General features: G+C 40.2%; 1 protein-coding gene across 2 annotated transcripts in view; it reads left to right on the forward strand.

The window, feature by feature from the left end:
• Window positions 1-26072, forward strand: part of camk1b (calcium/calmodulin-dependent protein kinase Ib) — a 58773-nt gene that overhangs the window by 11187 nt on the left and 21514 nt on the right. For both annotated transcript variants that reach the window (XM_057362112.1, XM_057362111.1), the window contains one exon: window positions 24943-25074. In XM_057362112.1, coding sequence (XP_057218095.1) covers window positions 24943-25074 — 132 coding nt within the window. The remainder of the gene's footprint in view (window positions 1-24942; window positions 25075-26072) is intronic.

Consider the following 26072-nt stretch of genomic DNA (forward strand, 5'->3'; position numbering starts at 1 on the left):
GTGGGGACAGAGATGACAAAAACAACACTTAAATAAATTGTTTCTGTAATAACTCGTAGGGAATATTTATCATGTATAGTGAGTGGTCCATCCAATGGCTATACTCCGCTTTTCGACTCCAGCTCTCACAGTACGTGGTTCCCAAACTGTCATTTGGGGAAGGTCACTTGGCTGTTGCCGTGCATTACACTTAAAAACAGTTTTTTCCTATGACTAAAAATGTCACTTGTTCATTGTGTGGTTTACGCGTTTTTGTGCTTGGACACTGGATGCATAAGCAAGCACCGCGAGCGCGGATGATGCATGCATTTTTATACTGGCCGCATTCCTGAAGTCGCAACTCTGTTTTCCGCAAATATAACTTACCAGTGTGAACAGCGGGATATGGTGAGAAAGTGTCGCTTCCTGCGTTTTCCACGCGTTTTAAATATTAATGCCCTCTAAACAATACACACCTTCCGCAAGCATTTCATAATTTCTTCCAAAAAAGTGGTGGGGACATGTCCCACCCGCAAATTACGCCTATGCCAAAATTAGATACCATCTAATACCACAGCAAAAACTATTGACCTAAATAATATAGCCTAAAGTTCAAACGTTATTAAAGACAAGTAAACAGTCAGTAAAGAACTAGCCTATCTCTCTCTTTCGGGTTGCTCACGTTATCAGGGGTCGAAACAACACCGCATGCAGTAAGTAAATAAGAACAAATGAAAAAATAAAAGACAAGCTATAGCACATAATATAAATAAACAGAAGGCATTAAACATTGCTTTAGGTTTTTAGGCTTAATGGTGTTCAGATACAGATATAATCAAATGCAATAATCAAAATGCAAAATAATATTTTCAGATGACAGAATGCATATTCTTCACTGTGTTAAATATAAAAATGACGACTGACTGTTTTCCAGGATTCTAGTCAAGTTGGGTATTTTTTACATAGTTCTGTATGTATTTGTCCCTTCAAGCACAAGAAGACACGGTAATAAAGGGAGAGAGAGGTCTGAGGTGCAGCCTGAGCAAGTCACAAATCCGTCAACAGTCTCGACTCTCGAGCGTCTTTCACACTGGCTATCGGGCGCTCGCGTGAGCCCTGAGCTGACTAGCTTTCTAACGGTAGACAAAGTGACAGCAACCATCATAAACATAAGCACTATTAAGAAGCTGTATGCAGAAATTGTTAGATCTAGTGGACGAAATAAGCGCATGCAGTTTACATCAGTGGCGGAGCCAGAGGGGGGTCCAGGGCACTGAACACCCCTGACATCCAATAGGCCACCCTGGGTGTCACCCCAAAATTTGATTCGCTACTTATGTTGATCAACGTCTGATTTCACCTTTCGTTGAACAACGCTTATTTTGACGGTTTTGGCCCATGCTTGCACGTGACGTCACAGCACACGAAATTCAAGCGAGTCTAGTTGTGAATGAGAACGGAAAAAAGTTGTGCGATGGATTGTACAACGCAAAATCTGAGATTTATTTTTAAAGACTGAGGAGAGAAAAGAAACAAATGGACCGTTGCAATTTACTAAACAAATGGAATAATATTAAAAAGTACCCGCTTGCTTGCTAGCCATTTCAAGTCCGACCCAGCCAGGTATGTTTTTCTGTTGAACCATACCATTATAGTGTAGTGTTATCTACCTACTTTCTAACGTTACACTTTTAAATGTTGCGTAAATGTAAAGTTTTCCCAGCGTTTTCAACTTTAGATAAATATAAACAGTGTTGGGAGAGATCCTCTATTTCTTTTAACATTCTAAGCAGGTGTACTTCATACAAACTTTAGAAGGAAGAAATACGTTTCCCTCTTTAGCCGTGGCTTTAGGATTCCCAAACAACTTTTCATTGTGTAAATTTATGTTAGGCTCCATTAACAGATAGTAAATCGGTTCCCAACATAACATAACGTTACATTGTTTACACCAGGGTCGGAAATTAACAGAGGCTTTGGAAAAAATGACAACAAGGTGAACAAATCTGCTATCCAAGTTCAAGACAAAAGAGGAAAAATAGTCCATGCATAATAAAAAACTAGCTATGACAGTCGCAATCTAAATAAGATTTAGGTGAAAATGAACGAATGTGGATGACAGCTTCTTTGCTCTGCTACAGCTATGAGCATTACAGCCAATCAAGTTCAGTGTATGAATATTCTGACCAATCAGAGGCGTTTAAATGATTCACCGGTGAAGAAGAGCTGTGCTGAAGCGCGTCACACTCAAAAAGTTTATCACTGACAACCGCGTACAGATACGATGTAAGAAAGAGATTAGTAGTCAGACTCTTTACTGTATTACCTGAAGCCATTGAGTGTTTTAGTGATGTTGGATGTTCTTTGTTTGTTTTCTACATATTTCCCGTTTGAATAACTGCTTTTTATGTTCTTTAGAGGATCAAAAAAGCAATAAAACGGCAATACAATAATTCATAAACGCTTCTCGGCTTGTTTTGTAGCGTGTAAAGCGTGTGACAAGTGTTCATGTATCCTAATATCTGAAAGTAATAATCAAGATGACAACATCAAGGGCAATAATCAGCATCAATGATTTTTTTTAAATCTTGCAGTCCTATGGAATGAGTTTATGTTTTATCAGATATATGCTGCTCTGATCCACATCAGTTTAAAGACACCTCTGGTGCTGCTTTGTTTCTGTTTAAATTAAACAAGTTATCAGGGTTTCATTATTTATATTTTATTGTTTATTTCATCTACATACATTTAGAAGTAAATTATCACTTGTACCTCTTATCAGCAATCCTAGGATTTATTTTTTTATAATTTGATGCCAGGTCAGGGTTAAACACACCTGTGTTAACGTCGTCCACTTGCGATCCGATCGACCAAAACGCATATCAGGTGTAGGCTACAGAGGCCCTGAGAGTACAGCGGCACTTCAGGGGCAATAAGATTTCAACTGGGGCCAGTGCCCCTCTGGCCCCACCCCTAGATCCGCCAGTGGGTTCCTTTCTCCACATCTGTTATGTCCTCGTGTCAGGAAAATTCAACTAAGAACTAAAATTCTAACGTGTTGTTTATATGTACGTCTCATATGGCCCTATATCTTGGACGACAGCCTGTACAGCACTTCCATATGGTTTGACATACATACGGTATGGTTACAGACATATTTCAGCATGTAACAGACATTCTGTTATATTCTTCAGTATTCCTGTATTTGATTCCCATGCACACAGTGATGTTTACTGAGCTTGTATCCAGGAGCAACAGACTGTGTATTTATTTAGCTTTTGGGTGGACGCTGTTTGTTCCATTCTGTTTCAACTGTCGTGCCTCCTCACCCCCCAAACCAATCCTCATTTCTGATTGGCTCTCAAGACGTTCTTCTACAAACTTTATCAACAACATAATGACTTCCTTGAGTAAATGTTTGGCTAAGTGCCTCCTGTTGACACTCTTTTACATAAAACAGACGTTTATTTTTGGATAACATAATTTAGAGGACTGTGTAATCTTCTGTATGTACACATCACAAGCGATGCTAAGCAAATGTACATAAGTCTTGTGACGGGTGTGCATATGCATGTTTTTTTCAACAAAGTTTGAGAATACAGTTTGAACTCTTTTGAAGAATAGAATCTTTCTGTGTCATTGTCTGGACTTTATGAGGTTAGTTTAATTCAACATCCGTAATAAAAGGAGGAATATTATTTGGTTGATATTATGTCTGATACTGACCCTAATGGAAAATGCTTGAGCAGTGTCCTATTGCTACGGTTACTTCTAGCCAATATAATGAAGCTTTTAAAGCTGCAATCTGTAATTTTTGCCTCTTTATCACCATCTCTGTTTGAAACATAAAATTGCAGATCACTTTAAAGACACATAAGTCAAGTCAACTTTATTTATATAGCGCTTTTTATTATTTTAATTGTTACAAAGCAGCTGTACATGAAACATATTGGACCTCATTCATGAAACACGAGCAGAATGATTTTTTGTTTAAATCGTTCGTAAAGTCGTTTTGATGTAAACTTTCGTATTCATGAAAATGTTCGTATTTTCAAAATGTTAGTTGGTACGAAAGAAATGTACACCTGCTCCATACCACGTGTAAATAGTGCGTAAAACCACGGTGACGTTCTGTATTCTTTTAGACAAACTGATTTTTTTGTGCATTTTGATGCACTATGTGTCATAATAATATTTCACGAGTTCTTTTGCCCTGTCTTTAATCGGTAAAACGCAGAGCTGCTCGTCACTGTCCTTTTTTACACAGCCGTCCAATCACAGTGGAGAAGAGGCAGGACAAACACTACATTGACCAACCATCATACACAACATTCGAGAAGTTAATATTAATGGTTACTGCATTTTCATATTAAGTAATATTGTTCGAAATAAGATACAAGTAAGAAGTAGGCTAACTGTTGTGGATATTCTAAATCACAGCAACCAATGCATAATGCGCAGTGCCTCCAAAGCATTCTCAAGGGCCACAGCTGGTTATTTTCAGAAGAGCACCAGGTATTATTATTTTAGCTGGCTTAAAACACTTTGGTGGACACAGTTTAATTGATTAATTTATTGGTAAGCATATAGCCTATTAGTATCTTATGCATTTATGCAATATGATGTTATCAAACCAGAGAATGAAGTCCAGAGGATTCCAGCATTCCGATATACGTAATTTGCATAGCAGTAATTCATAGGCGGGGATTGTGCTAATTGTGAATGAGCATGCATGCGCGCCCTGTTTACGAATGATTGGAACTCCTTAACATACACACATTTTACAACGAAATCCGTCGTTTACGAAGTATTTGTGAATCCGTAGGAAAGTTTTCGGGTAGGTCTGTTTTACGCGCAAATTGCTCGGAGTTTACTAATATATTTACGAATGTTTCATGAATGAGGCCCATTGACTATAAGCAAAACATTAAAGTTATACAAGTTAAATAAAAAAAGTGAACACACACAGAATACAGACACGCACACAGGTTCATACACACCCACATGCATAAAACACAACTCCACACGCACAGAGCACAATATACACATGCACTGACACACACACAGACACACACACACACACACGCAGCGTGGTTATCTCAGAGACACACATTTAAGATAAAAGAGAGAAACACAGGTCATGTATTATACGGGCTATAAATTCCTATATGTAATAATAAATAAATTAAGCAGATTGTTACATTTTAAAGTTATATTATTACTATAAATATGAAAACTTTAAATTCCTAAGCTGATGTCAGCAGCTCCCCCGGTCAGGCAAACAGTGCAAAACAGTATGCAGTGGCGAGGAACCCAAAAATCCAATGGAGAAAATACATACTGTACTGGGTTGAAGTCAAATGATGTCAAATTGACATTTCCTCAAATTCGCACCTGACAGCTCAAATTATACATCATTATTATAAATGTAAGGTTTCAAACAATGACTACGTTTACATGGGCACCAAGAATGCGATTATTTCCAATAATCAGAGTAAGGACTTAATCGCTGTAACATGTTTACATGACATGAGAACACCTCTTTGCTCCCGTTTACATGAAAGTTTTATTAGTCTGATTATTTGCTATAAAACACAGCACAAACGATGATGTCAGATACAGTCGATGTGTGTTACTGACTATCGTTTTAATATATTTGCATCATATGCAAAATAACGTTATGTGGACGTATTTTATGGTTATTCGGCACTATGATGAATATAGAAATATGATGGAAAATGCCTCCGCAACGGTGGTGTACGCTGTCATCGCATTCGCGCTGTTTCTGTATGAAGAAAAGGATCAGAGACTTCTGACAGCGAGTTGTGTTGACGGGAAAACTTTAGACTGTCGTGTTCACCATCAATTTGCCCTTAAGATTTACATTTACGCATTTGGCAGACGCTTTTATCCAAAGCAACTTACATCGCATTGCACATTTTTTTTTGTTTCTGACTATGTGCAATCCCCTGGGATCGAACCCATGACCTTGGCATTGCTAGTGCCATGCTCTAACCACCGAGCCACAAGATGCGTGACAGAAGTGCACGCGCACCATGATCAGAGCAGCATAAATGCGATTAAGGTGTTTACATACAGTCTTATTGCGATCAAAACGGCATAAACCCCATATGTTACTTCGATTATGCTTACTGCAATTATGAGCTCAATCACATTATTTAGATCGAATTATTGCATCTACCTGAGGTAAAGTGTAATCACAGTATTGCCAAATTCTATTATAATCGCATTATGAGGGTGCGTGTAAACGTAGTCAATGACTTTTCATGTTTTTCTCATGAACTTTTTCATTTTAAACCAAAAAGAGTACGAATTGCAGCATTAATGATATGTGCTTTTAATTTTTTCGTTTAATAAAATTTTTATGTCTCAAAGTATTTTACAACCTGTTTTCCTCTAACTGTAACAAGACATTGCTTAGTTAAACAGAATATTCAACAAGCGAAGAAAAAAACGTAGTGTGGGAATGAATTTGATAGGATTGTAAAAGTGGTCTCAACATGAAACAATGGATCATTTAAGGGAGGGGTTGAACAAATGCTCAGTGATGTCGGACCATAAGAAACGTCATTTTAAGGACAGGCCAAATGATTTAATTTCGATGTCTGTCTTCTTTTCTCATATTGAGGCCATTTTCCTACTTATCTGATCATCTAATAAACTGTCATGGCTCTGCTTCCTTAGTCAGGTTTTTCTTGGTCCTGTAGCAGAGCCATGACAAAGTCTTTGGTTATGTGTGGAGAGAAACGTATTATTGTCCGTTTGACTATAATATACTGTACGTTCTCTCCAGTGTCTTGTCATTGGCCCCATTCCTCTCGTTTCCTCGTTATCTTTCCCTGAGTGTTTGATGTTCTACACCTGCCCCTGCTCGTTATCCCTCGTTTGTTTTCTCCATTTATACCCTCATGTTTCTTTGTCTTGTGCTGTTGGATTGTTCATTGTGTTCTGTTTGATGTGTACCCGTTCATGTTCTCATGCCTGTTTCTTGCCCTGTCCTGGAGCTGTGAGTTTTTGTGTTTTTTACCTTAGTTACCCTGCCGTGTTTTTTGATGTTTTGTCATGTTTGGTTTTAGTTTGTTCCCTGCTGTTTTTGCCCCCACGTGGGAAGTCTTTGTTTTGTGTATATATATCTCAGTTTAGTTTTCCCCATTGTGGGTGTTTTTGTTTCGTGTTTTTTGTAAAAGAATAAATATATTCTGTTAACCCCTTCACTGCCTGCCTGCGCTTGGGTTCTTCAGCACCTCTCGTGACAGAATCCAACAGCCAACACCGAACCCAGCGGGCAGCATGGAGGAGACGGACGAGGCGTTTAGGAGCCGCCAGGCTCACACCTTGTTCGGCTTTCGCCAGAAAGGCATCCCCGTGAAGACCTTCGCCATGGACTTCCTCTCCACTGCGTGCCACTCAGGGTTCGACGAGGCGGAGTTGAAGGTTATCTTCAACAGCTGCCTCGACGAACCCTTTGAGCCTGCGGAGATGTGCAGGTTGAGGCCCCTGGGCTTCGTAGACCAGCTCCAGATCGCGATGGATCGCGAGGAGTCCAGGGGACTGTCCGTGGCGGGGTCTTCTACGGGGCTGGCGACGATCCCGGAGGGCCAGACCCTGCAGCTCGGAGTCGTGGGCATCACCTCACCGTCTGCCTCACTTCCTGCAACCTCTCTCCCACCAGTCAGCCTACGAGGTAGGCGAGGAAGGAGGGAGTCCTGGGGAACCACCTCCGAGGATTCCCAGCCGGAGCCAGCCGTGCCTATACCTCCTTCCATCACCCGACCACCAGCCGGGTGGCTAGGCGTAAGAAGAAGAGGCAACGGCGGGCAGCGTGGTCTCCTTCCCGGCCGGTGCAGCCGGCATCCAGTCCGGTGCGGCCGGCATCCAGGCCGGCATCCAGTCCGGTGCGGCCGGCATCCAGTCCTGTGCGGCCGGCGTCCAGTCCGGTGCGGCCGGCGTCCAGTCCGGTGCAGCCGGCGTCCAGTCCGGTGCAGCCGGCGTCCAGTCCGGTGCAGCCGGCGTCCAGTCTTGTGTCCAGTCTTGTGTCCAGTCTTGTGTCCAGTCTTGTGTCCAGTCTTGTGTCCGTCTTGTGTCCAGTCTTGTGTCCAGTCTTGTGTCCAGTCTTGTGTCCAGTCTTGTGTCCAGTCTTGTGTCCAGTCCGGTGATCCAGCCGGCCGTCCAGTCGGCCGTCCAGCCGGCCGTCCAGCTCGGCCGTCCAGCCGGCGTCATCCAGCCGGCCATCCAGCCGGCCAGTCCAGCCGGCCGTCCAGCCGGCCGTCCAGCCGGCCTTCCAGCCGGCGTCAAGCCCTGTCCAGCCGGCCTTCCAGCCGGCGTCAAGCCCTGTCCAGCCGGCCTTCCAGCCGGCGTCAAGCCCTGTCCAGTCCGGCGTCAAGCCCTGTCCAGCCGGCTTTCACGCCAGCCGACGCCTCCGCCGGCTCTAGCCCCAGCCAGTCCGGCTTCCAGCGATCTGGGATCCAAGGTCAAGTGTCCTCCAGGACTCTCCTAAGTCCCCGGGACTCAGCGCCCTAGGCAGGGGGACTGGACTATCCCCTACCCCTCCCCTGAACTGCCCCCTATGGGTCCTTGTTTTGCCCCACCCCCCTCCCATGTTTGTTATTTTTATTGTCGCACCCCAACCCCATTGTCATTTTGTCTTGTTTGCCACTGATTCTGTTCTCCATGTTGGTCTTGTCTTTGTCTCAGTCTGCCTTGTCTTGTCCGTCTACCCCTTGGTGAGCACCTGGAGGTGCTCATTAAAGGGGGGGCTTCTGTCATGGCTCTGCTTCCTTAGTCAGGTTTTTCTTGGTCCTGTAGCAGAGCCATGACAAAGTCTTTGGGTATGTGTGGAGAGAAACGTATTGTCCGTTTGACTATAATATACGTTCTCTCCAGTGTCTTGTCATTGGCCCCATTCCTCTCGTTTCCTTGTTATTTTTCCCTGAGTGTTTGATGTTCTACACCTGCCCCTGCTCGTTATCCCTCGTTTGTTTTCTCCATTTATACCCTCATGTTTCTTTGTCTTGTGCTGTTGGATTGTTCATTGTGTTCTGTTTGATGTGTACCCGTTCATGTTCTCATGCCTGTTTCTTGCCCTGTCCTGGAGCTGTGAGTTTTTGTGTTTTTTACCTTAGTTACCCTGCCGTGTTTTGTCATGTTTGGTTTTAGTTTGTTCCCTGCTGTTTTTGCCCCCACGTGGGAAGTCTTTGTTTTGTGTATATATATCTCAGTTTAGTTTTCCCCATTGTGGGTGTTTTTGTTTCGTGTTTTTTGTAAAAGAATAAATATATTCTGTTAACCCCTTCACTGCCTGCCTGCGCTTGGGTTCTTCACCACCTCTCGTGACATAAACTCCATGTATGCGTCCATACTGTAATGAAAACATGGAAGAAGTGAGAGAGAAGAGTTTGAATCGATGTTCTCTGCACTCTTAAAAATAAAGGTGCTGAAAAGGTTCTTCACAGCGATGTCGTAGAAGAACCTTTTTTGATTCCACAAAGAACCATTCAGTCAAAGGTTCTTTAAAGAACCATCTCTTTCTTACTTTTTTATCATCTGAGGAACCTTTTTTCGCCACAAAAAAACCTTTTGTGAAACAGGAAGGTTCATCAGATGTTAAAGTGTCTTTATGGAACCAAAAGGTTCTTCTATGGCATCGAAGAACGTTTTGAAACACCTTTTTTTTAAGAATGTAGCTTCATGTATTTGACTGTTTGACTGTGTGTTAAACTGTTCCACAACGGCACACAAACCCCTCATGAAGTGACATTACAAAAACAGACTCTTCCCAGCATGCTTTGCAGGGCTGATGTAGTGGGAGGTTTGGAAACACTGTAATAATCTAAAATCAATGCAGCGTAAAGATCGCTTCTGCCCTGCGCTGTTTTCGCTGACCCCGCTGTACTCAGTTCTACCTTCATTTCAGTGACTGACAGACGGAACGCACAGGACAGCAGTGGGTTTGATGGATTTTTGTCAGGTCAGACCTTTGTAACTTGGCACATTTCTGGAAAAGCAGGACTGCGGTTTTCCAGTAGCACCGGCCAAAGCTGGGGTTTCTCAGGAAGATGTATGGCCTGTTTCCAATAACATGACTCACAATCTGTGTCACGCCCCTGAAAGCTCCAGGGGACAGCATGAGATGGCCTGTTTAGTGTTTATCTCGGGATCTAAATACATGCCGTGAAGTGAGCTCAAATATTTTAATATGTGCATGTCCAGTCAGCTTGCCAGTTTTTAACATCCAGTAAATACTGATTGTTTCTTTAACGATGCAGTGTGCAACTTTTTAAACAAAAGTGAATTATTGAGCAAAAGTACATAACATCAGTTTTAAAAACCTACACTCTTAAAAATAAAGGTGCTTAAAAGGTTTTTCACAGCGATGCCATATAAGAACCATTTTTGGTTCCACAGAGAACCATTCAGTCAAAGGTTCTTCAAAGAACCATCTCTTTCCTATACTTCTTATAATCTGAAGAACCTTTTGTGAAATACTTAAAGGGATACTTCACCCAAAAATGAAAATTCTGTCATCATTTACTCACCTTCGAGTTGTTCCAAATCTGTATACATTTCTTTATTCTGATGAACACAGAGAAAGATATTTAGAAGAACGCTTATAACCAGACAAATTTTGCCCCCCATTGACTCCCATAGTAGGAAAAAATACAATGGTAGTCAAAAGTACCCCATAACTGTTTGCTGTCCTACATTCTTCAAAATGTCTTCTTTTGTGTTCAAACAAACTCAAGTAGTTTTTCCTACTATGGGAGTCAATGGGGGGCAAGATCTGTTTGGTCATACGCGTTCTTCCAAATATCTTTCTCTGTGGTCATCAGAACAAAGAAATGTATACAGATTTGGAACAACTCGAAGGCGAGTAAATGATGACAGAATTTTCATTTTTGGGTGAAGTATCCCTTTAAGGTTCTTCAGATGTTAAAGGGTCTTTATGGAACCAAAAGGTTCTTCTATGGCATCGAAGAACCTTTTGAAGCACCTTTTTAAGAGTGTGAGCAGTGACATAAGAGTCCCAAACTCTTCACTATCCTGACTAAAGATAGCACACTGGAAAAAAATGTGTTAATCTGATAAGAGATAAAAAATAGGGCACTGGTTAAACATGACTATGAAATGAAACTTTACGCTATTTATGTGTTACTTTCGAACACACTTGGCCTGTTATGGTATCAACCGGCAACTGTAACTGCAGATGTTAACAAGGAAAACAAGGAAAATAGATGACAGGAAATCATATGGGGTGAGAGATAGGAGAACAGGAGTTGGGAAAAGAGCACAAACGGATACCAAAACTCCCTGGCATTCATCTTTTTCTTCAATACCAGTTCATGGTATAAAACAAGTGATATGGCCATGATAGTCATTTATAGATCTGGAATAAGGATTTCAGTGCATTTGATTTTCTTTGTCTTTTTTTGTATGATAAAAGCACACGTGTGTTTCTCTTACACTGTACAGTAGCGCACATTCAAATAAGCAGAGTTTAAAAATATTTTAATGTAAACATTTGTGCTGGCACAGAGGATGTTAAAACATGAAGTGTGTATTTGCAGGGATGCCCGGTTTTAAAACAAAACAAAAAAGCCTTCAGACCCTTGATTTGATTATGAAGAACCCCCTCAGTATACTCTGCTGAACCAAAACCACTGCTGAGTTGCCATAGCAACTTAATGGTTTCCCCGTCATTGATGTGGAGCACACTAGGGCATGTTGAATTTCCATTTACCCGTCATTAGTGGATGAAGCCAAAGCCGCTTGTGAGTGTTGGTTTAACCGGCAGCGAGATGGGCGTAGTGTAACCCCGAAGTGTCCGCAAATATTTAAAGTGAAAGCCACTTGCTCACTATTAACACCAATTTGATGTTGAGCAAAATAGTTTTTTACTGTGAAGAGAGAAAAAATTGCCTTTTGGATCATGTTATATTAAGTATATACTATTTGACTTCTTAAAAACAGATTGTACTGCTTTATAACTGGGTTTTAATTGTTTGTTATGCACGAGTTGAGGTGTGAGCAGTGTGTGTGGGAGAGCAGGTGTCTGTAACAGGCTGGTAAACACCATGAAGTGTCCCTGTGCGTTTAAATCAATCACAAGTCCTTGTTCACACACACACACTGTTGCACGCACGTACATCCACAGACACGCAAACACACACGCATGTCTGTTTTCCATTCGTTCACACACTCGGGTGGAATTCAGGAGTGTTTTCTGCAGTGACTACACCTGGATGGGAAGGTTAATCTCCTGATTGCAGCTGTCGATGCCCCTCTTATCCTCCCACGCCCAAATCCCCCCACCACCCCCTCGACCCGCTAATCTGCTTCATCATTCATCACTTCATCAGCCTCTCCCCCGCTCCTTCCGTCAGGTGTGTTCATTGTGCACGAGCAGATGTGAGTACATTGATGTGGCCCTTTGGTACACCTGCCTTGACAACATAGATGCAATATTCTCTTTGTAAGTGTTTAAAATGATACTTCACCCAAAACTGAAAATTCTGTCATCATTTACTCACCCTCTTGTCATTGTCACTTTCTTTCTTCCGCAGAACACAAAAGAACATAGTTTGACGAATGTTGTTAACTGGCACCCATTCACTTGCATTGATTTTGTGTTCACACAATCGAAATGAATGGGGGTCAGTACTGTTCTGTTACCAACGTTTTTCAAAATATCTTCTTTTTTGATCTGCAGAAGAAAGAAAGTCATACAGGTTTGAAATGACAAGAGGTTTTTTTGACAAATTAAATATAAATATGTCTTTTAATGATATATATATATATAATATATATATGATATTATATTTACAAATGATTAAACCAAATTGCCTGTTCGTGACATTTGAATGTCGTTTCTGACCTTAAATCCGAAAGTAAACGGCTTTTCCTCGCGGAAGGTCTACATTCGGTAAAAATGAGATATTTCAAATTCCCATTTCATGTCCAGCTTTTTTCTCATGTGGCAAGTAACCGTGTAAGCGTTAAAACCGGCAGCCTTTACATTATCCCTTACTAAAAGGTTCTTGTGGCAAATAAAAGCAGTTTTTAGCAGTAATACCTCTAACCCTATCCCGCTTAAAATCTTTTTATTTGCTCCAATTTGATGGTGAGCGATGTAAATTGTTGTTTTTTATAAAGAGGGGAAAATAGCCTTTTAAATTGTTCTATTAAGTACTATGTATACTTTGCTTTGAATAGTTATAACTTTCACAAACTGACCTCTTCAATGGACTTGACAGTTCACTTTTATGTTGAAGAACCTTACAAATACCGTTCCGTTAACATTTGGTAGACACTTATATCCAAAGCACATTCAGAGTACAGTGCATACCTTTTTTATTCCCATGGGAATTGAACTCACAACCTTGATTTTCCAAGCATGCATGCTGCCATAAACGTAAATAATATTTTGCAATCTCACCAAATGGTTTTGGCCAAGAAAATGCTGAAGAAATGAAATGCCTTTAGGTTTAATTTGCATGTTATGCTGTTGTGACTGATCCAGGTGTGAGGGCGCAGCTCTTGTTTTAGAAACATGAATATCTTGTTGCCACTGATCCTGTGCATGTTGGTGTGTGACCCTGATAGACCACATTGTGTTTATGCACTACATCACTTCTGTAAATGAGATGCCTGGCATAACTATTGACACCAGCTCTATAAACATTCAAACACTATAGCTAGTTTGCAGTAGCGGACATAATGTTTTGGAACAGCCTGGATCACAAACAGACAGACTAACTGAAGTGTATGCCCAAAGGGAGCTCTATGGTAACCTAAAGAAAAGTGTGTGTTCTGCTTGGCCCATTAACAGAGGTGTTAATCCTCTATTGTGCTTGTTTCGATGTCTATGGACACCATTGTCAATGCTAGACTTTTGGCGATGCCATAGAAGAAAAATGTTTAGTTCCACAAAGAACCATTCAGTCAAAGGTTCTTTAGAGGGGAACTCCACCCAATAATGAAAATTCTGCCATTAACTACTCACCCTCGAGTAGTTTAACATCCCTAGGACCTCCGTTTTTCCCCAGAACGCAAATTAAGGTCGTTTTTGAAAATAGTCGTTAGTTTTGTTTGTTTGCGCACAAAAAGTATCCTCGTCACATTGTATTAAGTAATACTGAACCACTGGAGTCGCGTGGACTATTTTACGATGTCTTAACGCACTTTCAGAGCTTTGAAGTTTGGTTGCGTTGCAATCTATGGAGGATAGGGATGTAACGATTCACTCAGCTCAGCTCGCGATGCGATTCACGATACTGATCTCACGATACGATTCATTCACGATTTATTTTTACAAAATGAGTTAAGACAAATTAGGAATTAACAACTGCCCTTTTATTATTTCTTAAATGCTGCACGTTTTTTTGTGAAAGAAAAGGAAAATATATTTTATGTCAAGTAACAAAACTCCAAAACTCCAAAAAAATTCCAAATCGAATTCTAAATCAAATAAAAAAGGAATAATACAAAATCTCTTCAAAATAAACAAACTAAGACTTTGTCTGTGCTTTTATTGGATTTTTTTACATTTAAGAAATATCAGCATATCCACGTTTTCCAAGTTTGCAGTAAACACAGCGGCCCCTGCTGTTCAAAACATATATTGCGATTCAAATGATATCTCAATCGGCTTGAATTGCACATAATATATAATTGATTTTCAACCGGTGAATCGTTACATCCCTAATGGAGGAGTCAGAAAGCTTCCAAAACTGGGGAAAAATGGAGGTCCTATGGATGTTAAACTACTTGAGGGTGAGTAATTAATGACAGAATTTTCATTATTGGGCGGAGTTCCCCTTTAAAGAACCATCTCTTTCTTACTTTTTTATAGTCTGAAGAACCTTTTTTTAGCCACAAAGAACCTTTTGTGAAACAGAAAGGTCCTTCAGATGTTAAAGGTTCTTTATGGAACCTAAGAACCTTTGGAAGCACATTTTTTTAATGAGTAAAAAAATGAGTTCTAAGACTTTGGATAATGCTACGATCACACCAGTTCTGTTCCATTGGCTTCCATTAATACGTGTACACACCCTTTTCTTCATGCAGTATTCCAAGAGTGCCTGAAATAGGAAAATAGGTGGATGGAAACATGACTGTGTCAGTCTGACCTGCAGCACATGGGTGACAACTGATTTTTGTTTATTTTTGGGTAAAGTTACACAATGCAGTTCTGTGTGGATTTAGAACGACCTGAACTGAATTTGGCTCAGGAAGTGAGATGTCATGTGGCGTCTGTCTCTTGAGAGATGAATTATTAAATTGTTTGTGGTATCTAATTAGATTGGATTAATAGTTTTCTGAAGAATGTCACACCCCCCGTGTCATTTGTTTGACTGGTGCTGTTTATTCAGTGCACTAATTTGAATTGAATGACTTGAGTTACAAAGAGTCTCATTTGTGGTGTCCTTCTACTGTATGTAAAAGTGAAATGTTATGTGTTGTTAACCAGAAGAGTCTCTCCCCCCACTGTTTCTGACCACAGAGAAACCACATTTTCTCTAAGGGTTATATATCAGTGGGCACACCCGGCAAAACCCACTGCAACAAACCCAAGAGACGGCTTAATGGAACACGAGCAAGGACAGAAAACTATTAAGAATGGAGAATATGAGGGATGGTGTTGCATACGGCTTGTTATCTGAATCTAAATCACATCTTATGTTTTGAGTCTCGCTCATGTTGAAGGAACAGGGCCAGCAGAGGCAATGCGAGCGTGACCGATGATCACGACATGGATTATGTTTAACATTAATTCACATTAAATGAAAGGATCATGATTGCTTATGACTCCAGATCGTGTTTTGGAGTCTGTCTCCTCCCACCATCTCCCGGGACGTAGAGTTTAATGAGGAAGCGGCAGCAGACAGGCCTTTCGTAATAAAGTCCACTTCCTCCTCCTCTACCAGATGGCCGCTGTCGTGTGTCTGTGACCGGAGTGGAATGTGCCCCACTTTGCTATCTAACATCCCACAATGCCCTGCTCTGAACTCTCTCTCAAGTCTTTCTCAACATTTGTTTTACTTTTGTTTATGTTTGGGTTTACAGATCTGAACAAACTCAGAGCTCTGTGTATTAAACAGTGTAACTCAGTTTGTGTGGATTATCGAGTAGAGATGCGCTAATAGTTATATCATAAGAAAATGAACTTCAGATTTTATCTAATGTATGAAAAAAATCCCTTTTTCCTATTTTAAGAAATATTATTAAGAATAATTTTAAGAAATATTATAAAAACAAGGAGCTTTTTTTAGGCAATATGCGGTCGTCTGTTAACCAACCAACGGCCAACATTCATATTTTTTCTTAAATTCTAGTTTAAGTAAATAGTTGGGAATATTTTGTAGAGATGCACCAATACTCAATTTCTCCACCGATACCGATAGCCGATTATTCAGAGTGATATCTGCCGATAGCAATTTTGAATATTAAATTAATATTTCTTAATTTTCTGAATGTTATAATATTAATTCCTATAATGACTATTAATGCTGAACGTCAACTTAACATTTTCTATATGCAGAGCACACATTTATTGCATTTATCTGGATTCAATGTTTTTATAATCAGAGGTAATGATCCTTTGGTTGTTTGAATGTGGTAGAAATTCTGCTGAACCATCACGTTTTTTGAGAAATGCTTTTGTTTTTGTTGTATATCGGTATATACAACAAATATACAGATATATTTGTTGTATACCGATATATCAGCCCTGATCATCACCTGTTTTTAAACTATCAGCGTGAAAAATTGCTTTTATTGTCTGACACCGATTATTGGCCAATATATCGGTGCATCTCTAATATTTTGTATTCCTGAAAAAAACTTCTTAAGAAAGTTTTTTTCCCCCAAGATTATTACTAAAAAATAAAGAAAATCCAAATTCTCAAAGCAAAAGCTGTCGTAAATATCATCTTAAAGTTATGATAGCTTCACAGTTGTCTTAAATCTCAAAAGATTTTGTACATGTACGTATTTGGATGTTTCACATGTGAAGCGTATTGTATTGAGCCAGAATTGTAATCTTATATATTGTTTTAGGTACAATTTTGAGAATCCGGCCCCAAAACATCTTAGCAAATGCATAGTAATACCTTGGCAACCAACTGTGACACCCTAAGCAGCGTACATACTTTGTGATTTGATATAGCCGGTTACGATTGAGAAGCCAGCCACACTGCAGGGCTGCGTCTCAAAACTTTACAAACTTCAGACACTGACATAATTTTATCAGAGGAAGCATTTGATCGGAGTTGTGTTTAATCAGCTGTCGGCGAACATATCAATTTAACGTTTAAAAACTACTGATTTTTTCCTAGGATCAAATGAAGCCTTTAAGATTTTTTAAATGTGTTTCAGGCCGCTAAATCTTTGCCAAAATGACAGTGCACAAGGCTTATTTTTTTCAGATGATTTGAAAACTTGAACTCTTATTTTTATTCTCTTCTTGTATTCTCTATTCAAATAAACATATTTTAGGAAGGTTTGCCTAAAGCGGAGGTATCATGCTATTTCATGCATTCTGACTTCTTTACACTGTTAAACGTGCGGCTTCTCGAACTTAACATGGTCAACTTGTCAAAAAACGAGTTGGACGTATGACGTAGTATTTCTGTGCTCAATACACTCCCCCAGCGTTCGAATAGGTTTCGGAAAGCTTTTTTCGAACATGAAATTCCCTTACGTAACAACTTTTCGCAGTCCATTATTGGACAATTCTCCCAGAAAAGCACGCCCACGCGTCATCCAGCGAGCGAAAGATCACGCGCTAGCATGAGAGAAAGAGCACGCCCACCCGTCAACCAGCCAGCATAAGAAAGAGCACGCTCATCAATGCCGCTTCACTCGCCTGACGGAAGTTTAGCTGTTTGTTTGCTCACTGCAGTGTTATATAAACGGTGGATATAACGCTGGATTTGGAGTTAGTCAAACTAAGTCATATGTCTGTGTTTTGTTGGCAATCGGTGTGTACGTGTATAATGTAAACAACATGAACTTATAGTGAATCAATGCGATGATGTGTTGTGTGCTCGTGCTGTAGTGACATCTGTATGTGAAATTATATTAATCTGAGTCCTAGTTTTTATCAAGCTAACAAGCTTTTTTCCCCCACTTTATTACAACTGTTGCAGTTGTGCATGTGTTATCAGGGTGCATAAGGCAAGTGTGTGTCATTCTTCACAGCATATGAGCCGATTTTAGTTGCAGAGACACTTGCTTTTCATCAATGCAAACTTGTGAAAACACTATAGAAACAAATGTGAATTGAATATCAATATCAGTGTGCTACATGTTTAACTGTGGCACTAGTTTGGTATGGCTGTAATATGATTGAGTGCAGTGTACACCCGCAGGGATGATGGGATACGTTCTATAACGGTGTCCTCATAGGCTCAGCGTGACTGATTTAGACTACAATCTCCTCGTGTCCTCTGGTCATACGTTGAGGACACAGGCACAGAGGATTAACTATGTATCATATCAGTGTTTGTCCTTCATACTGTACCTGCACTGAATCCTTTAGGATCAGTCTGTCGGGCCGGATCTGTGCCGCTGGAAGCACATAATGAGTTTACTCTCCCTCTCATCTTCATTACATTCTCAAATATTGAACAAGGCGGTTTGTTTATGCTGCAGGATCTCTCATTAATTGTTTTATCGGTGTTATCATAGTTGCTGCAAATTAACCCTTGTTTAGATATTTAAGATCATGTTTAGGGTGTGTTAAATAAATGATCCGCTCTATTGAGAGTTTAATACTGATCAAGTCAAGTCAACTTTATTTATAGTACTGTATAACAATACAGATTGCTTCAAACAAGCTTTGCAGTAACGAAGAGGAAAAATGATGCGGATTTCAAAGAACAGAATTAAATGTAGAAAAGCGGGTTAAGTTTAAACAGTCTCAGGTTGGTGATTATCAGGGCTGGACTGGGAAGAAAAATCGGCCCTGGCACTTTTAGGCCCGCATCGGCCCTCCACCAAATCTGTCGACGGGGGGGGGAGGTATTGCATGCATACGTGTCTTTTGCATTCGCGTTGCATGCATTCGCATTTATAATACATCCGTCTAAGCGGCCACCGCCTCCGTTCCGGCCTCATACGTTTGCGGCCCACCGGGAAAACACCCGGTACGCCAGATGGCCAGTCCGCCCCTGGTGATTATATAATATAATTGATGTGCACACAGAATAGTCTGATGGTCTACGTATCACCTCTAAACTTGAAGTCTATTGTCACTTTCCTTCCGAAACCTTGTATGTCCAAATTCGCTGTTTTTCAGGAAATGGAAAAAACGCTGCGCTTTTTAAATGATTAAATAGTGTGTTGTCAAAGTTAACAAGCACTTTTTAATACTCTTTATTGGTTAGATTTTTGCAAATCCCAGTGACAAACATAAAAGGTGACTAATAATAATGATTTATGACAAAAAATAATAGAATACAAGGTTTTGGAAGGACTGCGACAATATCTGAGCGTGATCACTTTTCTAGGAAACCCAATATAAACATTGCCAATGTTGAACATTTACCGGTTGAATGTGTGCAAAATTCTTAAATTATAAAAAATATTGACTTTAGACCAGGTTTCAGTTGGTCAATGGCGCAGTCTATTTCAGTTGCCTCAAAATAGCAACACGCCTGAACACACCTCGTTTTCAGACCAGCATGCCTGGGGCGCAAATGCATTTTCTATTTAAACAACGTGGTGCAGGACGTGAAATTGAAAACTGCGTCCGGCTGAAACTAGCACTTTGCACGAGTGGATCAATGATAAGAGTCGGCTGCTTAGACAAAAATGGAGGCAGGCGGAGAGGAAATGGAAAAAAGACAGATTACAGGTCTCTTATGAGATACTTAGAGACTGTATGATGTCTTATCAACAGTTTGTTTAAGTGGCTAAGGCACAGTATTTCTCTGATTTAATATCTAAGAATTGGCATTGTCCTAAAGTGTTATTTCGGTTGATTAATACGTCTACAAATTTTGATAATTTTTTTAATTTTTTCATGGATAAAATCACTGCTATTAGAGGTAGTATTTCTAGTTCTCAACTAATTATAGACTTATTTGAACAAGTACGACATCTTTGATACTGTTCAGTCAGGTTTTAGAGCGCAGCATAGTACAGAAACTGCCCTTCTTAAGGTGACTAATGACTTGCTGCTGTCGGTGGATTCCGGGGATTGTACGGCGGAAGTGCTGCTTGAGCTGAGCGCGGCTTTCGATGCGGCGGATCATGGGATTCTTCTTGATCGCCTGAGTAGGTGGGTGGGCATAAGCGGTAATGCACTGAAGTGGTTTGCATCTTATTTACAGGGGAGAACCTTTGCAGTGGAAATCGGGAGCACTGCTTCTGCCTCTGTCCCTATCAGTTCGGGGGTTCCCCAAGGTTCGTGTCTTGGCCCTGTTTTATTTTCTCTATATATGCTCCCTCTGGGTTTAATCTGTCAAAAACATGGTCTGGCTTATCATTATTATGCTGATGATACCCAGCTGCATTTTCCTTTGAATTGTAGTGATGCTTCAAAACGGTCAGTTCTGCTTGACTACCTAGATGAAATAAAGCTCTGGATGGCCTCAAATTTTTTACAACTGAATGAGTCCAAATTTGATGTAGTTATCTTTGGCCCACCAAGGTTAGCTGAACAGCTTTCACTTGATTTGGGCCCTTTAGCCTCCAAAGCTAATTCTCAGGCAAGGAACCTCGTGTTATCTTTGATTCCGACCTGAATTTTGACAAACAGATCAATGCTGTGGTAAAGGGCAGCTTCTTTCACTTAAGGGGGATTGCCAGATTGAAGGGCTTCCTATCCTTTTCAGATTTAGAAATTGTGGTCTAGGTTGGATTATTGTAATTCTCTTTATTTGGGTTTATCTAAGAACCTTCTTTCACAGCTGCAGCTGGTGCAGAATGCAGCAGCTAGGCTGCTGACTGGAACTAGATAATACTCCAGCATTTCTGCGGTGCTGGCTGCTCTGCCCTGGCTCCTTGTCGAGTTCAGGGTCAAATACGAAGTTCTCACTGCAAAAGATGACTTTCTTACTTAGTCCTTTTTTCTTGTTTTCCAGTAAAAATGTCTACAAATTCTTGAATCAAGATGCATTTTCTTGATGAGCAAAATGACCTAAGAAAATAAGTCTTGTTTTTAGTAAAAAATATGAAATTTCAGTGAATTTGTGCTTAAAACAAGCAAAAAATCTGTCAATGGGGTAAGAAAAATAGGTAAAGTTTACCTTTTTCTTAGTCACTCAATTCAATATTATTTTTCTTACCCCATTGGCAGATTTTTTTTTGCTTGTTTTAAGCACAAATTCACTGAAATTTCATATTTTTTTACTAAAAACAAGACTTATTTTCTTAGGTCAGTTTGCTCATCAAGAAAATGCTTCTTGATTCAAGAATGTTTAGCCATTTTTACCGGAAAATAAGAAAAAAAGACTTCGTAAGAAAGTCATTTTTTGCAGTGCTTTTATTGGTGTTTAAAAGTCATCTTGGGCTTGCCCCAGTGTACATCTCAAATATTCTACAGTATCATTGTGCTGCGAGACCCCTAAGATCTTCTCAAAGTCTCTTGTTAAAAGTTCCAAAGTCTCGGTTAAAATCTAAGGGAGTCCGTGCTTTTCTCTGGAACAGCCTTCCTCTACATGTTAAACGCTGCGATTCCATCGAGCACTTTAAAACCTTATTAAAGACTCATCTTTTCACTGATGCTTTTAACCATTAGTAGCTATGTGTATTTGTTTATTGTTTTATGTCGTGTTTTTATGTTTTAATTGCAATTTTGGGTCTGTAAAGCACTTTGGCCAACATTAAATGTGCTATACAAATAAAATGATTGATTGATTGATTGAGTGTATAAAAGGGCCCTTAAAGTTTAAAAGCATGAAGTTTGAAGCTTTGTTTTCGGCATTCACACAAATTCCTGCAAATCATGTTACTTGAGCTGTACAGTTGTCTAAATAAATGTTGTTCAGGACAGTGGAATTCCAGCTGAATTTTGTTCTATGTAAACATCTTTCTCGTATGTCCTTGCTGTGTTTTCTGCCTTTAAATGGTCACGATAGAAGTTGGGATATTGGATTTAACTGTGCATATGGTTTTGTTACTCCTGTAGCTTTATGACTGTAGAATGGATGATGTTAAATGTTTATGACTCGTTCATATGATGGTACAAATCACTGAGGTTGATTCTCATAAAATCAGACAGCAACACTCAGTTTTTCCTGGAGAAGTCCTTAAGATCTTCTGGAGAACTCTCGCTCTTTGCGGTTGGAGAAAGCTCTGTTACCACCCACTTCCTGTTTTTCTATCTTTTCACTGACCCATTAGCTGTGTGTATGTGATCTGGAGTATCTGAAGTAGCTCTGTTTCTCAATATTTCCATGGAAGTCCACAGCAATCATTGATGCCACATTAAAACACAAGATCTAGAAAAAACCCTACAGTTCCTGGTAAACCATTATAGTTATAGTAACACTTTAGTTTAGCCCCAGCAGCGATTACAGTAGCGATATTTCACAGGCAAAACAAAATTTCCACATGTTTTACTCACCCTCAAGGCATCCTGACTGAATATGACTTTCTTTCTTCTTGAAGAATAATGTACAAACCCGATTCCAAAAAAGTTGGGACACTGTACAAATTGTGAATAAAAACAGAATGCAATGATGTGGAAGTTTCAAATTTCAATATTTTATTCAGAATACAACATAGATGACATATCAAATGTTTAAACTGAGAGAATGTATCATTTTAAGGGAAAAATCATTTTAAGTTGATTTTAAATTTCATGGCATCAACACATCTCAAAAAAGTTGGGACAAGCCCATGTTTACCACTGTGTGGCATCCCCTCTTCTTTTTATAACAGTCTGCAAACGTCTGGGGACTGAGGAGACAAGTTGCTCAAGTTTAGGAATAGGAATGTTGTCCCATTCTTGTCTAATACAGGCTTCTAGTTGCTTGACTGTCTTAGGTCTTCTTTGTCGCATCTTCCTCTTTATGATGCGCCAAATGTTTTCTATGGGTGAAAGATCTGGACTGCAGGCTGGCCATTTCAGTACCCGGATCCTTCTTCTACGCAGCCATGATGTTGTAATTGATGCAGTATGTGGTCTGGCATTGTCATGTTGGAAAATGCAAGGTCTTCCCTGAAAGAGACGACGTCTGGATGGGAGCATATGTTGTTCTAGAACTTGGATATACCTTTCAGCATTGATGGTGCCTTTCCAGATGTGTAAGCTGCCCATGCCACACACACTCATGCAACCCCATACCATCAGAGATGCAGGCTTCTGAACGGAGCGCTGATAACAACTTGGGTTGTCCTTGTCCTCTTTAGTCCGGATGACATGGCGTCCCAGTTTTCCAAAAAGAACTTCAAATTTTGATTCGTCTGACCACAGAACAGTTTTCCACTTTTCCACAGTCCATTTTAAATGAGCCTTGGCCCAGAGAAAACGCCTGCGCTTCTGGATCATGTTTAGATATGGCTTCTTTTTTGACCTATAGAGTTTAGTCGGCAACGGCGAATGGCACGGTGGATTGTGTTCACCGACAATGTTTTCTGGAAGTATTCCTGAGCCCATGTTGTGATTTCCATTACAGTAGCATTCCTGTATGTGATGCAGTGCCGTCTAAGGGCCGAAGATCACGGGCATCCAGTATGGTTTTCCGGCCTTGACCCTTACGCACAGAGATTGTTCCAGATTCTCTGAATCTTTGGATGATATTATGCACTGTAGATGATGATAACTTCAAACTCTTTGCAATTTTTCTCTGAGAAACTCCTTTCTGATATTGCTCCACTATTTTTCGCCGCAGCATTGGGGGAATTGGTGATCCTCTGCCCATCTTGACTTCTGAGAGACACTGCCACTCTGAGAGGCTCTTTTTATACCCAGTCATGTTGCCAATTGACCTAATAAATTGCAAATTGGTCCTCCAGCTGTTCCTTATATGTACATTTAACTTTTCCGGCCTCTTATTGCTACCTGTCCCAACTTTTTTGGAATGTGTAGCTCTCATGAAATCCAAAATGAGCCAATATTTGGCATGACATTTCAAAATGTCTCACTTTCAACATTTGATATGTTATCTATATTCTATTGTGAATAAAATATAAGTTTATGAGATTCGTAAATTATTGCATTCCTTTTTTATTCACAATTTGTACAGTGTCCCAACTTTTTTGGAATCGGGTTTGTAGTCAGAGTTATAATACCATGTATCATTTTACTTCCAGGCGGTAGAATGGGAGTGAATGGGCGTCGACTTTTTGAAGCTCCAAAAAGTGCATCCATTGATCAAAGAACGGCTCGACACTGTTCCGGGATCTAAACAAAGGTCTTCTGAAGTGAATCGATGCGTTTGTTTGAGAGAAATATCCATATTGACAGCGCTATTAACGTAGCTTCCGTTATCCCTCAGCTGCACATGAACCTGAGGCTTGTTTTTCCGGCAAATGACGGTGACGAAAGTTCCCGGAGACGGTATCCTATTGGAACAAAACTGCCGTCACCAGAACTTACGACACGCTTGCATCATTTGCTGGAAAAACAAGCCTCATGTTCACGCGTATCCGAGGGATAACGGAAGCTAGACATCAACGTTATTAGCGCTGTCAATATGGATATTTCTCTTAAACAAACGCATCAATTCACTTCAGAAGACCTTTGTTAAGACCACAGAGCCATGTCGAGCCGTTCTTTGATCGATGGAATGCACTTTTTGGAGCGTCAAAAAATTGCCCCCCATTCACTCCCATTCTATCGCTTGGAAGAAAAATGATGAGTGGTATTATAACTCTGACTGCTAACACCTGAGCTTCACAGGTGGGAAGTTAGTGCCAAATTAGTATTAGTGCCAAAAACTCTGTTTTCCAAAACACACACTGTGAATTCTGACTGTCTATCTTATGTTACAGCGGGGCTTTCTCTGAGGTGATGCTCGCGGAGGAAAAGAGAACGAGGAGACTCGTGGCCATAAAGTGTATCCCCAAAAAAGCTCTGGAGGGGAAAGAGAACAGCATCGAGAATGAGATCGCCGTGCTACACAAGTGAGTCATTTAAACAGCTACCGCAGTTCATTTATGAATCACACACACACACACATACATACACAATATCAACATCTCCCAGCTGTGGACACATTCAAGCCCAGGGTTTTAAAAAGTTCTTCTCTGTAACACCAGTGTCATCTGAAACACTAAGTGATTTCTGTGCATTTACCAATCTGATGTTTAAATCATTGGAATCATAAAGTTTAGTGGGAATGACTAGTGCCGGAGCAGCCGGTGCTATTTTTAGTGTCTGGGTTGCCCGGGTTACCGCAGCCGAAAAGACTCAGCATTCACTGAGAGATCTGAGCAGACGTGTGAATGAGGAAAGTCACATTTCTTAACAATGCAGCTGTCGCCGCTGGATGCGCTTGAGATGGAAATCATAGTGCATCATGAAAAATACACATACAGCACGCTGCATTTTATTTGAATTCTGTTTCCGACAGCAAAATATAGAAAGATACCTTATTCTGGACATATTTCATGGCAGCATTGCCTAAATCCTGCAAATCCCAGAATGCACGGTGATATGTCAAATATAGACAGTTTCAAAGCAACAACATAAACAAACGTTACTGCGCATGCGTGCGTGCGTTCGTGGACTGCCCTTAACTTCCGGTACACATTCACAAACAATAGAGTGCCTGTAGATTATTTCTGATAACAATCAAAAGAAAACAAGAAGAACCGTTACTTGGCTAAACTTGCCTCTCCAATATTTTGAATTTATACTGCGATACCAAGCTCGACCGCTAGATGTCAATGTACCATACGGTTTCTTTAAATGCGTCAAAACTACAGGACATAAAATGAACATACAACAAAATTCAACAAATTGTTTATTTAATACAATTATTATACAGTTAAATAATAATACAAATTAATATTACATAAATTAGATCAAATATAAATAGTTATATTATTGCACACTAACAGTGGCGACTGGTGCACAATTTTTTTGAGGGGGCGCAACAAACCATTTGACATGTGATGTA

This window comes from Triplophysa rosa, linkage group LG20 (assembly GCF_024868665.1).
Source record: "Triplophysa rosa linkage group LG20, Trosa_1v2, whole genome shotgun sequence".
Classification (NCBI taxonomy): Eukaryota; Metazoa; Chordata; class Actinopteri; order Cypriniformes; family Nemacheilidae; genus Triplophysa; species Triplophysa rosa.